This window comes from Pristiophorus japonicus, chromosome 13, assembly GCF_044704955.1.
Source record: "Pristiophorus japonicus isolate sPriJap1 chromosome 13, sPriJap1.hap1, whole genome shotgun sequence".
NCBI lineage: Eukaryota > Metazoa > Chordata > Chondrichthyes > Pristiophoridae > Pristiophorus > Pristiophorus japonicus.
In genome coordinates this window covers 113,522,259-113,539,387 of record NC_091989.1, presented here as the reverse complement: position 1 = coordinate 113,539,387, position 17,129 = coordinate 113,522,259, and the positions used below count along the sequence as shown (strand labels likewise).

At 44.5% G+C, this 17,129-nt stretch overlaps 1 protein-coding gene across 2 annotated transcripts in view; it reads right to left on the bottom strand.

Annotated features, from left to right (window-relative positions):
• Window positions 1–16,781, bottom strand: part of znrf1 (zinc and ring finger 1) — a 260,933-nt gene extending 244,152 nt beyond the window's left edge. For both annotated transcript variants that reach the window (XM_070897898.1, XM_070897899.1), the window contains exon 1: window positions 15,989–16,781. In XM_070897898.1, coding sequence (XP_070753999.1) covers window positions 15,989–16,469 — 481 coding nt within the window. In that variant the 5' untranslated portion in view covers window positions 16,470–16,781. The remainder of the gene's footprint in view (window positions 1–15,988) is intronic.
• Between the last annotated feature and the right edge of the window lie 348 nt (window positions 16,782–17,129).

Below are 17,129 nucleotides of genomic sequence, written 5' to 3'. Positions count from 1 at the left end.
TTTGTGCATTTATGCCAATCATATGAATACAACATATATTGCACATGATATACACCCAATAATGTAGTCCAGACACCATAATGTACTATTCTGGTGTTAGTGATGCAGTGGGTGACCAGATTCATATAAAATCAACAAGTGTCCGATTTATATCATCATTTGAGAGGCGGTCCATAGCTTTGTTGCCAGCTCTTTTTTTTTTAAAAGATTTGTTGACATGATGTGGACGTCACTGACAAGGCCAGCATTTATTGCCCATCCCAAATTGTCCTCGAGAAGGTGGTGGTGAGCCGCCTTTTTGAACTGAGTGGCTGGCTAGGCTATTTCAGGGGTGCAGTTAAGAGTCAACCACATTGCTGTGGATCTGGAGTCACATTCAAGCCAGACCAGGTAAGGACGGCAGATTTCCTTCCCTAAAAAAGGACATTAGTGAACCATTTGCTGATACAGGTAGAGTATCCGAAATCTGGAAAGCTCAGGACCGAGGCCGCTCCGGATTTCGGGTATTTTGGAACGCCTTTCCGACTTCCCGAATCCGGAAATGCCTGGGCCAAGGTAAGGGGGCCGGGGGCGCATTGAAGACCTGCAAAAAAAGTTAATGTTTTTATTTATTTAAATTATTTTTCTGTAATTTAGTAGGTAAAGTTGTGCGAATTTTTATTTTTTGGATTTTTTTTGGGCGGCGGGGGGGGCAGATTTCCCGCTTCCTAGGTCCAACTCACAGCAGTAATCGTTTTTTTTTAAAAAGTCCAGATTTCAGAAAATTTTTCAGATTCCAGATGAGCCCCCCAACCAGCCCGGTGTCTGGATTCCAGAACATTCCAAAACTTCGGATTTCGAACACTCAACCTGCAATAGCTTTTTTTTAAATCCAGATTTATTTAATTATGAATTTAAATTCTCCAACTGGTCGTCTCTGGATTAGTCCAAGCCTGATTACTAGTCCAGTAACATAACCACTGTGCTACCATACCTCACTCATCCTATTCAGTCAGCTTCACAAATTGACATGCAAGTACCTAGTGGTGCGCAGCCAACATGGCAGAGATTGTACCGATCAATGCAAAACTTTAAACTGCAAAGAAAGTGTTTTATATAAACCATTTCCCCAAATTAGTGAGAAACATAGTTTCCACTCATTCCATGGCAGTTCCATTACTGGCCAGCAATACAATTTTTGGAACTTTGTTTCTTATCACATCCAACAAAAGCTTTCTCTGTTGGCAATGCTTCCGAGAAACTATAAACCCCTGAAGTTGAATAAAGTGAACTTGAAATAAATTTTAAAATCAGCACCCCTTTCCATTTAATGTTGAGATAATAAATTAACAACCCAGCCACCTACAATAATTAGTGTAATTTGTTCAGCAAATTAAATATACAGATGGGACCACAACAAATGGCACTTTAAACAATGTCTCAAACGGCTATCTCAGAAAACTTGAACAGCAAACTTCAAACGTGCATTATTGTAATCCGGAGTAAGATACTGAATTCAGAGAACCCATCTGCTATTAAACTACAAGAGTTCAAGTAAAAATCAATTTTGGGAACTGTATTGAACAAAAAACATTTAATTGAGAATTATCCAACAATTACATTTAAAGCTTTAACAACTTCACAAAGGAATAATCAGATCTTTATCATTCAAGTAGTATCCAAATACTAAAATGACAAATGTCAAAGATCATTTATATAAAACAGAAATGAGAGAGAAAATACACAGGATAGTAATTTATCTCCTTTCAATAACTAAGAATTATATTCCTCTAAAATACTCCGAACTTAATTTAACAGCTTACACAGTTGAGCTTTCATGACTTCTGTACAATTGCAAAATAAAAGGTCATTTGTTTTACAAACATATTAGTCAAGGGTCACTTCACTGAATCGCCATTTTCAGGGTGCACTATAAAGTTCAATATTGTTCCATCGTCCAACAACTAGATATTGTGCTATGTACAAGGGAAATTCATTAGCATGAACCAGTGACTGCAACAGTTCAGACCATCAAAGTCTTAACTTCATTGCTCTACAGCATTGAGTTATATTCTGGTCAAGACGTAGAAGCAGTAGTTAGCTCCATACTGCCCAACCAGTGCACTTTGAAGATTAATTAGTAATGTTATGTAATGAAACATTAGTTCACTGTTGCCAAAAACTATTCTGCTTAATTGTTACGAAATGAACAGCCGAGATATTCACATATGTACAGTCCTCTCCCATTAATCTACAGTTGCTTAATTTAAAATATGGATAATTCAGTGCTTAAGGGCTAGTGCCATTTGAATAGTTGCTAAATTATTTTTATTTTTAATTTAAAAATGACTGAATTATCAGTAGATTATTGTGTAATTGACAAGGTAACCAGTGTCATTGCTCATTTTCCTTGCATTAAAGAGGTCAAAGGGCTTGTAATGTCATACTCCGTGAAAGACAATTCTTCTACTGCTATTCTTGATCTTAATTCCCAATAACAAAATGTCAAATATCAGCAACATCTTCCTACGCAAAAACAACTCACAGTAGAAGCAATTACACTGCAAGATTTGATACACCTAACCATCCAAAGCAACAGTCTCAGAGTGCTACTAATCACCCGTATGTGCCTTATCGTAGCATTTCAATTTGGGATCTTGAGCTGCACGTTCATTTTTCTTGGTTTGTTCCACGGAATCTTCTAGCTCAGCTGCATAAAGTACACACATCTTTGTGTAATTTTTGTTCAAATACATGTCCTTAACGTGCAATGGTGCATGTTTTAGGATGTTTTTAAACAGTGAAGTATATTCTTGTTTTTAAGGAATAGAGATAACTGTCAAATTAGGGCAATATTTCTTTCCAAATCCAATGCACGAATAATATTGATACACAAGGCAAGATCAAAATAAACAACGTCTTTTAGCTTTATAAAGAATTTATAGCAGGCAATGCAAGAGAAAGGAATCAGCATGATCAGGAGCATAGAAACATAGAAACTAACAGTGCAGAAGGAGGCCATTTCAGCCCATCGTGTCCACGCCGGCCAATAAAGAGCCGCACGGCCCTCGGTCAGCACCCTAAAAGGTTACATATAAACCTATGAACCATGATGGAAAGGCAAAGAGCACCCAGCCCAACCAGTCCGCCTCACACAACTGCGACACCCCTTATACTGAACTATCTACACTCCATTCCCCCCCAACCGAAGCCATGTGATCTGGGAGAGGCAAAAACCAAGTTAAAAACTCAGGCCAATTTAGGGAGAAAAAAATCTGGGAAAATTCCTCTCCGACCCATTCGGGCGATCGAAACTAGTCCAGGAGCTCACCCTGGCCGTATTCTATTCCCTGCAGTACTTACCATTATATATGCACCGTTCAACAAAAAGGTCATCCAGTCTAATCCCAATTACCAGCTCTAGGTCCATAACCCTGCAGGCTACTGCACTATGAATGCCCATCCAACTAGCTCTTAAAAGTGGTGAGGGTTTCTGCATCCACCACTCTTCCAGGCAGCGAGTTCCAGATCCCCACAACCCTCTGCATAAAGAAGCCCCCCCAAATCCCCTCTAAACCTTCCACCAACCACCTTAAAACTATGCCCCCTCGTAATAGACTCCTCCACCAAGGGAAATAGACCCTTCCTATCCACTATGTCCAGCCCCTCAAAATTTTGTACACCTCAATGAAGTCTCCCCTCAACCTCCTGTGTCCAATGAGAACAAACCCAGCCTATCCAATCTGTCCTCATAACTAAGATTCTCCATTCTAGGCAGCATCCTAGTAAATCTCTTCTGCACCCTCTCTAGTGCAATCATGTCCTTCCTATAATACGGCGACGAGAACTGCATGTAATACTCCAACTGTAGCCTAACCAAAGTTTTATACAATTTAAGCATAACCTCTCTGCTCTTATATTCTATGCTTTGGCCAATAAAGGCAAGCAGTCCATATGCCTTCTTGACCACTTTATCCACCTGGCCTGCTACTTTCAGGGATCTGTGGACAAGCACTCCAAAGTCCCTTTGTTCATCTACACTATTAAGTGGCCTACCGCTTAATACCCTTCCCAAAGTGCATCACCTCACACTTTTCTGAATTAAATTCCATTTGTCACTGTTCTGCCCACCTGACCAGTACATTGATATCCTCCTGCACTCCATGACTTTCCTCTTCATTATCAACGACACAGCCAATTTTAGTGTCGTCTGCATACTTCTTAATCATACTCCCTATATTCAAATCTAAATCGTTGATATGTACCACAAAAAGCAAGGGACCCAGTACTGAGCCGTGCGGAACCCCACTGGAAATATCCTTCCAGTCACAAAAACATCATTAATCTTTGCTTCCTACCTCCAAGCCAATTTTGGATCCAACTTGCCACTTTGCCCTGTATCCCATGGGCTTTAACCTTCATGACCAGTCTACCATGTGGGACCTTATCAAAAACCTTGTTTAAGTCCATATATACTACATCGTACACACTACCCTCATCAACCCTCTTGGTTACCTCCTCAAAAAATTCAATCAGGTTAGTCCAACACGATCTTCCCTTAACAAATCCATGCTGTCTGTCCCTAAATAATCCTTGCCTTTCCAAATGCAGATTTATCCTGTCTTTCAGGACTTTTTTCCAATAATTTTCCCACCACTGAGGTTAGGCTGACAGGCCTGTAATTACTCGGCCTATCCCTTCTTAAACAAGGGTACTACATTAGCAGTCCTCCAGCAGCATGCCCAGATCCTGCTGCAGAACTCGGAAGAAAGCTTCGATGGGTTAATAATTTGTTTACAGAAATCAGTGTGAACCCATTTAATTACTCTTTCAATGCAAGGTAACAAAGGACCCACCAAAGTTAACATCCAGAACACCATGTGCTATAGAGCACCAGAATATGGGATTCCTGGACAATTTCAAATATACTGAATTCCAACTCAGGCAATGCACTACAGATCATTCCACAGAATAAATGATAAATGGGAAGGATTGCAATAGTGATTTCATCTCAAAGCTTATGACAGTGCTTTGCTTTCATGATTTAAGTCATCTGCATCCCTCCATGGCCTTGCCCCACCCAATCTCTATAATCTCTTTCAGCCCTACAATCCTCTGAGAATTCTACATTCCTCCAATTTTGGCCTCTTGTGCAACCCCATTCCCTTTGCCCCCCCCCATTGGTGGCCGGGTTTTCAGCTGTCTCGGCTCCAAGATCTGGAATTCCTCCACCTCTCCACCTCTCCACCTCTCCACCTCTCCACCTCTCCACCTCTCCACCTCTCCACCTCTCCACCTCTCCACCTCTCTCTCCTTAAAACCTACCTTTATTCGGCTCTATCATTGCCTTATGTGGCTCAGTATCAGTTTATCTGATAATGCTGTGAACCACCTTGGAACCAAAATTAAAATCAGCAACGTTCCCACTCTGAAAAACAGAAAAGGGCACCCGGCAAAATCATGATAGAGTTGGCAACCACGCTCTCCTTCTCAGGGGACGGATTTCAGCAGCAGTTCTCCCACTGGTCTGCCGTAAGACCACCACAGAAAAACAGCAGAAACACCATTGGGGTACACTAGTGTGTGGCAGGCACTGTATCCTGGTCGGAGTCGATACCCTTGGGGAAAGAGGGGATAACTTAATTTTAAAATCTGTTGTCTTAAATGCTCTATCACTGCTTTTGTTACCAAACTATCAATTTACAGGAGTCGTAGATACCATACATATGTTAGAATAGCAAATATGAATGCAGTGAATGTGAATGCTTTAAACCCAAAGATTTGAAGTTTCATTATTCTGCAGTTTATTCAGAAGAGGGGACTGGGATTCAGTTAAGCCCCAGGAGAACACTAGAACATAAGAAATAGGAACTGGAGTAGGTCATTTGGCCCCTCGAGCCTGCTCTGCCATTCAATATCATAGCTGATCTTCTACTTCAACTCCACTTTCCTGTACTATCCCAATATCCCTTGATATTCAAAAACCTATCGATCTCGGTCTTGAATATACTCAAAGACTGAGCCTCCACAGCCCTCCGGGTAGAGAATTTCAAAGATTCACCACCCTCAGATGAAGAAATTTCTCCTCATTGCAATCCTAAATGGCTGATCCCTTATTCTGAGACTGTGACTCCTGGTTCTAGAGTCCCGAGGCTAAGGAAACATCCTCCCTGCATCTACCCTGTCAAGTCCTGTAAGAATTTTGTATGTTTCAATGAGATCACCTCATTCTTCTAAACTCTAGAGAATATAGCCCTAGTCTACTCAATCTCTCCTCATAGAACAATTTCCACCCCCCCCCCCGGCCCCCGCCAGGAATCCATCTGGTGAAACTGCATTGCACTCTCTCTATGGAAAGTATATCCTTCCTTAGGTAAGGAGACCAAAACTGTATACAATAATCCAGGAGGACTTCAGTCAATGCCCTAGAAACAGTGCACTTCAATAACTTTTTTCAGTGCTAGCGCCTAAATTTCTATTTGCATGACTCATTGGCACTGCCAATATAACAACTCTTTTAAAAAATCAGGTCAGGAAGGAATTAAAGCTGGGAATTGGTGCGTTATCAGCAAAGCTTCATGCCAACAATGATAAAAATAAACTTACATTTGTGTAAACTTCAGGAAAGAAGAAAAAAAAAATCAGAGTTGGAAGTTGAAAACTATGACAAGTTACTGAAACGCAGGATTATAGCAACTGCACCAACCTATAATTTCTAATTTTAGTCCCCATTTAGAGAGATTTTTTAAGTTGGCAAGTGACATCCCTTTACATAATGACATGGGAGAGTTAAAGCACAATTAGTGCAACCTGAATTTTTTTTTAATTATCTGAAATAAATATTTGGTACCACTTCTGTTACAATCAAAACTCAACAACATTTGACTGCCATCTCAGTTGAAGGTAAAAAGGACATGGAAACTTGTGGCCAACAATGAGGTGTGACAAATATCTCCATATTAATGAGACTGGCTGACTATCAGTGTTCCACAAAAAGCCAGTTGGAAGGATCAAGTGTGTAAAGATTTAAGAGAAGAGGATGTCAGATGCAAATAAATTCAGGTTCCGCCATCTGTGCAGTTATAAATTTACATTAGTAGCTAGTTGTTCAGCACTGCTCCCCAAGGTTTGTTCTACCATTTCAAACATTTTAAGCTGTTAAAAACTCAAAAAAGGTTCTTTCTGTACACCTTTTCATTAAATTTTATGCTTAATATTATTACTTCCATCATTTGTGAGTCGTGTAATGGTCATGTGTAACCATTATTGGTCTGACCACAGTGCAATGATGATGGGTCTCTTTTACAGTGAGCTGTTCATTTTCCATGACAAAATATCATGAAATGTCTTAAGTACAAATATTAACAGTTTGGTGCAATGAAAAAAGTATCAAGGTCACTCCAGGTCCAATAATCTTTATTCCACTTGAAATTGCTGCAACCTTGAACTAATTCAAGGAGCAATTCGAAAATACTCTAGCCCACAGAACAACCTTTATTTTTGTATTATTAAGTTGTGGACTGAAACCGACTGCACATTTGCCTCAAGAACAGTTCTAACCTTCAGACTATCCATTTCCTGCAATCGAGGGGTATTTCCAAGAAGTTTGTAAACCTAAATGAAAAGCTAAGACTCATAGACTAAGAGCATCGGAGGTCAAAGTAAATCAGGAAGTATTAATTAATTCACAGTTATATAAATCACCTTTAAAATAGCATCTCAAGGCTGTTTACAGAGACATAAAAAGGGACAAAGCTACATTAAGCTTAGCTTTCACAAGCTGAACGCTTGCAGAAGGAAAGGACAAGTGAGGAAGATAATAAATTCTACAGTTCTGAGGTCCTGCAAAAGAATTGGTTCAAAAAGAATGTCAGCACAGGGGGAAGGAGGAATGTGTAGAACAGTATATTTGCAGCTGAAGAAGAAAAAAAAGTTCAGAGGAACATTGCAGTGTTGGAGGGAGGGAGGGAGAGAGGGAGTGCATGAGGAGAGTAGGAGTGTGCAGGAGGGGGATTGCCCATCAGATGTCAAGCTTTTCACTGTATGCTGCCCAGAAATACGAAAGATGTTGGAATAGCCTTCCCAGTTCAGGCCCTGCTCAGGCTTTCGGCTGACTGTGGGCTGTATCTAGAGTTAAGTTATTGAGGGGAAAAGAGAATGGGTTGGCATCAAAGAGGAAAGTGAGCTTCTTGAACACAGCTTTAGTAAAGGAGATGTGAAAGTTCCATTTGAGGTCACAGGAGATAGCAAGTTCATGAATATCAATAGATGATGGCGGTGTAAACGTGGAGTCATCAAAGCCAAGAGGTGGCAGTTATTGGTTTAACTTGAAGCCTGAAATAAGAGTTCAGTCATTCTGCAGAGTGTTATATGGCTGAAGACTCGGTTTGGCCAAAGACACATGTTTTCACTGTTCCTTATAATCCAAACAATACATTGCTCAGTTGATCATATATCAGCTGATAGCAATTTGATTTTTTACATCATTATGTTCATTAATTTGGCAAGTCAATCAGGGCAGTTATTTTTTCATTAAAATGGAACTTTGCTATAGGCAAGTCCCATTTTGCAACTCAAGTTACACAAGAACATAAGAATTAGGAACAGGAGTAGGCCATCTAGCCCCTCGAGCCTGCTCCGCCATTCAATAAGATCATGGCTGATCTGGTCGTGGACTCAGCTCCATTTACCTGCCCTCTCCCCGTAACCCTTAATTCCCTTATTGGTTAAAAATCTATCTATCTTTGACTTGAAAACATTCAATGAGCTAGCCTCAACTGCTTCCTTGGGCAGAGAATTCCAGATTCACAACCCTCTGGGAGAAGAAATTCATTCTTAACTCGGTTTTAAATTGGCTCCTCCGTATTTTGAGGCTGTGCCCCCTAGTTCTAGACTCCCCTACCAGTGGAAACAACCTCTCTGCCTCTATCTTGTCTATCCCTTTCATGATTTTAAATGTTTCTATAAGATCACCCCTCATCCTTCTGAACTCCAACAAGTAAAGACCCAGTCTACTCAATCTATCATCATAAGGTAACCACCTCATTTCTGGAATCAGCCTAGTGAATCGTCTCTGTACCCCTTCCAAAGCTAGTATATCCTTCCTTAAGTAAGGTGACCAAAACTGCACGCAGTACTCCAGGTGCGGCCTTACCAATACCTTATACAGTTGCAGCAAGACCTCCCTGCTTTTGTACTCCATCCCTCTCGCAATGAAGGCCAACATTCCATTCGCCTTCCTGATTACCTGCTGCACCTGCAAACTAACCTTTTGGGAGGTGGGTGGGGTGGCTTGACCCATCCACCTCCACGGAGGTGTGTGGGGGACCTGACTCATCCACCTCCATGGCACGAACCTGGTATTGCAGTACTTCCAGGAACGGTGCAGTGGCTCTAGGCCTTTTGGCTAAGAGCATTGGCGCAGAGTGATCCTTGAATGGGCCCAAGGTGACCTCTGGCGTTTGTGATTTGACAAAGAATTGGAACGATTGGCTACGAATTTCAAAAAAAAAAATCCAAAAAGAGTTTCATGCACAAGGAGCGGACGAGGTTGACGGGACTGGCTCTGCAAGGGCCGGGCGTGGAGGTCGTCCTCTCAGCTTACGCCGATGACTTGCTCCTCGCGGTAGAGGATCCCGCTGACCTGCGGAGGATGCGTGAGTGCCAGGAGATTTACTCGGCCGCGTCCTCCGCCAGGATCAACTGGGAGAAATGTTCCGGACTCCTGGTGGGTCAGTGGCGGGTGGACTCCCTGCCGGAGGAGCTCAGGCCTTTTGCCTGGAGCACGACCCATCTCCTCTATCTTGGAGTCTACCTTAGCCCCGACGAGGGAGCCTGGCCGGCGAACTGGCAGGAGCTGGAGGCCAAGGTCGCCGCTCGCCTAGGGCGCTGGACAGGACTGCTCAGAGTGCTGTCCTACAGGGGTCGAGCGCTAGTCATAAACCAGCTGGTGGCCGCAATGTTGTGGTACCGGCTGGTCACTTTGACCCCTCCCCCTGCGTTTGTCGCCAAGATACAGAAGAAGCTGGTGGACTTCTTCTGGAACAACAGGAAGCACTGGGTCTCTGCTGCGGTCTTGAGTCTCCCGCTTGAGGAGGGCGGTCAGTCGTTGGTGTGCGTCAGCGCCCAGCTCGCGACTTTCTGTCTTCAGACACTGCAGAGATACCTTTACGTCGAGCCCCCTCCTAGGTGGTGTGCTCTGGCGAGGTATTTCTTCCGCCAGCAGCGCGACCTCAATTATGACACGCAGCTCCTGTTTGTGAACTTGGGGGGTGCCAGGACCGCCCTCCGGGAGCTGCCTGTCTTTTACAGGGAACTCATCAGGGTCTGGAACAAAGTCTCCACCAAGCGCAGCTCTCCGCCGGATGGAGTGGCGGCCGTCCTGCAGGAGCCGCTGCTCGGGAATCCGTACCTCCACGACCGAGGTTTCATGTGGCGGTCGGAAGAGAGGGCTGTGGCTGGTGAGGTGACCAGGGTCAGGGACCTGCTCGATGGCGGAGGAGCGGGCTGGATGGCGCCAGACACGCTGGCGCGGCGCCTAAATTCTGCCAACGTCCGCCATGCGGCCGATGCCATCGAGTCGCTAAAAACAGCTCTGGGCCCTGACTCCGTTAGGTGCATCGAGGAGGCTCAAGCACGTGGGGAGATCCCGTCCGAACTGACCCCCGTCCGGACGGAATTCCTCATCGGCGCCAAACCCCGGAACCTCCCTCGGGGGCCGGCGCCTCACAACTTGAGCCGCCTCGGGGAAATCCCCTCCGTGCCTTTCAGTTCCGCGCGGAGGGGTTTCCTGTACGGGCTGCTCCTGCACACTCTCAACTTTGCCTTCCTCGCCGGCCGTCCGGACACGCCATGGCGTACCATCTTGCCGTCCGGAGGAGGCGGGGGTCCCCGATGGAGGGCACTCTACGCAGGGGTCCTCCCACTATTCATCGGGGACTTGGCCTGGAGGGTGGTGCACGGAGCAGTGCCGTGCAACAAATTTTTAAGCCGGTTCACGGACTCCCTGGCCGCCTGCAATTTCTGCGGTCTGGAAGAGTCCGTGTTCCATGTTTTTATGGAATGTACAAGGTTGCAGCCCCCGTTTTATTATTTGAAGGGGCTGCTCCTGAAATTCTGGCTGCACTTCAGTCCCACTCTCCTGATCTTTGGGCACCCTGTGCGGAGGGGAGCGGGTAGGTCCGAAGGCCTCCTCGTAGGACTGCTCCTGGGCACGGCCAAGGGTGCCATCAGCCGGTCCAGGCAGCGGGCGGTCGAGGGGGTCGTTCAACCTGACTGCCTGCCTCTCTTCCGCTCTTACATCCGGTCCAGGGTGTCCTTGGAGATGGAGCACGCGGTGTCCACCGGTACGCTCGCGGCCTTCCGCGAGAGGTGGGCACCGGAGGGACTGGAGTGCATCATCACGCCCGGCAACCAAATTTTAATTTGATTTTACGTTTTAAAGTTTAATTTGTTTTACATGCCGGTGCTTTTAGTGTCCCCTTCCCTTTTATAGGGGGCACTGGAAAATTGTGATTTTAGTGCCCAAAAAAAAAAAGAAAAACTCCAAAAAAAAACAAAAAAAGGAAAAAAAGGGCCTTGTAAATGTCTGGTGTGTCACCCAGGTCGGGTGGCACGATTTAATGTTTTATGTTTTTGCAGGTAGACTCTAAAAGAGTTTCATGCACAAGGACCCCCAGGTCCCTCTGCACCACAGCATGTTGTAATTTCTCCCCATTCAAATAATATTCCCTTTTACTGTTTTTTTTTTCCCCCAAGGTGGATGACCTCACACTTTCCGACATTGTATTCCATCTGCCAAACATTAGCCCATTCGCTTAACCTATCCAAATCTCCTTGCAGCCTCTCTGAGTCCTCTACACCAACCTGCTTTCCCACTAATCTTAGTGTCATCTGTAAATTTTGTTGCACTACACTCTGTCCCCTCCTCTAGGTCATCTATGTATATTGTAAACAGTTGTGGTCCCAGCACTGATCCCTGTGGCACACCACTAACCACTGATTTCCAACCGGAAAAGGACCCATTTATCCCGACTCTCTGCTTTCTGTTCGCCAGCCAATTCTCTATCCATGCTAATACATTTCCACTGACTCCGCGTACCTTTATCTTCTGCAGTAACCTTTTGTGTGACACCTTATCGAATGCCTTTTGGAAATCTAAATACACCACATCCATCAGTACACCTCTATCCACCATGCTCGTTATATCCTCAAAGAATTTCAGTAAGTTAGTTAAGCATGATTTCCCTTTCATGAATCCATGCTGCGTCTGCTTGATTGCACTATTCCTATCTAGATGTCTCGCTATTTCTTCCTTAATGATAGTTTCAAGCATTTTCCCCACTACAGATGTTAAACTAACCGGCCTATAGTTACCTGCCTTTTGCCTGCCCCCCTTTTTAAAAGAGGCGTTACATTAGCTGCTTTCCAATCCGCTGGTACCTCCCTCGTGTCCAGAGAATTTTGGTAGATTATAACGAATGCATCTGCTATAACTTCCGCCATCTCTTTTAATACCCTGGGATGCATTTCATCAGGACCAGGGGACTTGTCTACCTACATGTAATTATTACCCCAAAGAGTTTCCACTGCAGCCTGGTTCTTTCCTGGGTTCTCAGTGTCTTTATTTAATTGTCCTGTTAGTATCCGCTCCAATAATTTACAGCTCTAAAATCCTCCAACAAATTAAAAACAGGACTCAATAATTCTCTCAAACTTTATTGGTAAAAGAAAATACAAAATATTGAGCACATCCAATATTCCATTCTGGTTGCAGGAATGTTAATGCTGCTTTAATACTGTTGCAGTAACAACTACATTTCTCCCATTTATTAGATCTTTCTCCAAATGAAGTGCACTTAGCTCACAGAGAGCCAGAAGAGGCAAACTCTTGTCATAACAAATAAAGCAGCAAGTCTGTCTTCCATTAAACCTTATTCTCCCTTAACAAATGGTTCAGTGTCCAGCACCTTGAACTAACCATCACATTTGACACGGAACCATGAAGTCAATAGCTAGATTCCAACTATTAACTCCCTTGAAGCTGCAATAGCAGGATAGCAAATCAATTAACTGCACACTAGCCTTCACAACTCTACATGAATTCTATTTTCCTGTGCACTATTTGTGCTACTTGCTCTCTTTCAGTCCCCATGCCACACACTATTCTTTGATTGAGGGAGCAGATCTCAGCCTGCTCCAAGGCCATTTCAACATTTAAAATGGTCAAAAGGATGCATCAGTAGCTTGTTGATTTAACATTTCAGTTTAGCCTCCCTTGGACTGAGGAAGCAGCTAGTGTCCACCTCCCCCTAGGGCCCAGCAGGAACATAGCTGACCATGTGACAATACAATGTTACAAAGCAGTGCCCCATCATTCCATGTGCACCACTAGAGCAGGCTCTAAATGAACTACTGCCTGGTTATTCACAACAAGCAGATCTCAACTCTGAAGGCTAAACTCAAGTTAGTCTGCTTGACAGTGGATGACCAGATTATGCAAAACTGTCACAAGCTTTACTTGTTAACACATACAACTCAATTAAGAAAATGTTGCTTTATATTAAGGCAATAACTCAAACAAAATGCTGCCTTTACTTTCAGGATTATTTCCCGGTCTACGTCAATAGCACTGCCAAAAAAAAAATGAAGTACTGTCTAACAATTACTCTAGAAAGAGTGAGATCACTTTTCAATTTCCTTCCCACAGGGCAAAACTATGAAATATTGCACTGATCCAAAAACCTCTGAAATGCTGTCTAATCGCTTTTCCAATATCAAAGCCAAAATTTTCTCCAGCTTACTGTTGGAATAAAACCATCCTTTTTGGATACCTCCAGCACGTGTGCGCGTCTGGTCTTGACTCCATCGGCCTCCCTACATTCCACCTCAGACTTAGACAGGAGGTGCAGAACCATGGCATACTGCTGGACCCGAGCACAGCTCCATCCCCCACATTCACTCTGTTACCAACACCATTTTCTCCCATGTCTAACATTGTCCAGCTCTGTCCTGAATTCTCCTACACTGCCAACAAAACCCTAGTCCAAGCCTTCATCACCTCAAGGCTTGATTTTACTAACACTCTCCTAATCGGCCTCCCCATCTCAACTTTCCACAAGTTGCCACTCATCCAATACCGAGCATACGTCCTCATCACAACAAAGTCCCACACCAACATTACTCCAGGCTCTCCAAAGTTTCACTGGCATTCTTTCCTCCAGGAAGTTAACATTTCACATATCTCGATGGCTTTCCTCAACCTATCTTAGTGCTCTCCTCCATTTGTCCTTAGCTCCTCAAAACTTGGGTCTACTCTTACTTCCCCACCATTACTGGTGACAACTCATCCACTCTGGTCCTCTGTAACTTCCTGCCTACTTCTTTCCACCTTGCCACCTATCTTCCTGCTTTCAAATTGTTTTGATTGAGCCTTCATCCTCACCATGCTAAGCATCTTTGATTTAATTCTCTCTCACACACACCACCCACCCCCCCCACCCAACCCACACACACACACACACACACACACACACCTTGATATAAAGCACCAACACCTCTTCATGCACATTGAGTGCTATAGAAATACAAGTTGCTGGTAGATGTGGAGAATTTGAAATCAATCTGCATTTCACTGACACATGTTGAAATATGGTTCCAATTAAGCAGGATGTCATACTGCAGCATCACATGACATACAGCAATGTTTACATAACAGAATGTATTGTCCCCAAGGTCAAACAGAATTACCATTTTACTGGTGAAGGATTTATTCTTCAGCCTACTTGTTGGAACACAACAATGGGGCCATTGAACATGGAGGGGAAAAATACTTTTCCTTATGTACAGATGTGTGCTATTTTTAATATTAATCCAATCGATTTTTGGAGTGTTTGAAACTGCAATGTACCACCATCCCTACAGATATCCACTTTTAGAAAAGGTACTTAAAGTTTTTCCTGTGGACCTCAAGATACCAACTATGCAGTTTAATCACCCAGAACGCTGAACGTTCCCAGGTTCTGGTTCTACAAGCAGTAAAAACCTAGGGGGAAAAGAGGTCAGGAGCTCTTAGCATTCTACTCAAAGAATTGCTGATGGGAGGAGGGACAGAAGTAGCCATTGTTACTACCTACTATATGGTAAACAATAATTCAAATGTAATTATAAAAAGGTACTGTGGCTTTAATGAGCAATAGAAATTAAATTGGAGTAGAGGAAAATCAAAAATTCTTACTGGTCAAAGTTTAAGAGAATTGGCTATTTTAAACTGGGCTTGTTCTTAAGTAAGTATTGATTGTAACAATAGTAATAGTGATCAAGAGCAACGTAGATAGCCCAGTTTAGAATGGTGATGATCAAAGCACTAGTTATTAATGATGCACTGTAATATTACCCAATGAGGAGTTAGCACTGGGACAGCCATGTTAGCTTCCTTCTGTCCTGAAATGTCTACAAGTCTATAAACTAGTGCCAACATTAAAAAATTACTATTTTGTGTATTTACTAGTGCCAGTACTATCCAGCAAAATAACAGCATGATTGCAATTGCTGGTTATCTTAACTAGGTCTTGAAATATTTATGGCATTTATGATAACTGGTACAATTAATATATTAACTGGTGCGACCATAAATTAACTGTCAAAAATAGTTACATGTCAGTAATGATTGCTAACATTACAATAGATGGAATTAATTGATGCCAACAGTGGTGACTTTATCAACTGATACTAACAATTATTACTCCGTTGTAAGAGCATTTTATTTCCATTTTAGGAAACAATTACCATGAGAAATGTCAATTAACTGATGGAATGACTAAATTACTAACTGAGAGCAGCGTTACCTACAGCAACACGATGCTATTTATTAATTGCACCAATGCTTATTAACTGAAGCAAGGAATTAGTCATATGTAATTGCAATCAGGGTATTAATTGGCAATGAGACGACTGCTGTTGGCCGGTGCCAGGAGCAGCGCTGAAGGGGAATACTGGCAGCTTTACTCACCGCTGTGTGCGCTGAACCAGCGCGGCGCTAAGTGGAGCGGCAGGGAGTCGGAGAGCGACGCCGCCCGCGACCCTAGGTACAGCTGCAGCTCCCGAGTGCCCGGCCCTCCGCCGCCCGTCTCCTGGTAACCGTTGCCAGCGGAGTCGGGCCCACCGCCGGGAGGACCGCTGCCTCCTCCACCTCCGGTCCCGCCGCCTTGCTCGGCTCCATCACCCAGCCTGCTGCTCCCGCCGCCGCCGCCTCCTCCTCCTCCTCCTCCTGCTGCTGCCGCCGCCCGCCCGCCGTACAGGCCGAAGGGATGAGCCGGCTCCATGCCGGCCACGCTGCTCACCGAGCGAGTTCTCAGCCCCATGGCGTTGACGCCGGTCCGGTAGTGGCTGTAGTGGCCGGCGTGGACCGCGCTGTCGTCCGTCGACACGCCCGGGAAAGCGGTCCTCGAGCGGGCCGCCGTGCTCTGCTTGCCTCCCATCGCCAGCAGCATAAAGGGCAAAGGGGGCGGGATAGGGGGCCGAGGCCGCGGGCTTCAGTCGGGTGGATCCGCCAACAAGCCGCCCTTGCTCCGGGAGCGGGGGGGATTGATGCCGCCGCCGCCCGGCTCTCAGTCAAGCGCCCCTGCTCCAGCCATGTCACCCGGTGCCGTTACTGTCACTCTGAGGGGGAGCGGTTTTGGGATGTCTAACCCTGGCGGCCTCTTGCGCCCTTCTGCTCGGCCATCCCTCGCCTCACTGCCCGCCTGCTCCCGTTAGCCGCTCCAATCCCAGGTGCGCGCATGAGCAGCAGCTGCAAACCCGGAGTTCTGTCTCTCTCTATATTTAAAAAAAAAAGCAGGAAGTGTCATACAGGAAGCAACATTTTTTTTCCAGTTGCATTTCCCCCCCCCCCCCATTGTTGCAGCTCGGATGCAGGTATTTCCCAAGACTGATGTGCACCAGTTTAAATGAGTCTGATGCTTTCGATGCCAATCTCTCTGAAATTGCTAATGATATCATCCTTCAAGGTGATCCAGGTAGACATTCATAGGTTGTGTGGGTGCTGCATCACACACCAACACTCCTATATAAATTGTTCCTTACCTCTCAAAAGCACCATTTTGTTATATCCAAATTTAAAACGAATAAAAAAGACACGCAAAGATGTTTGT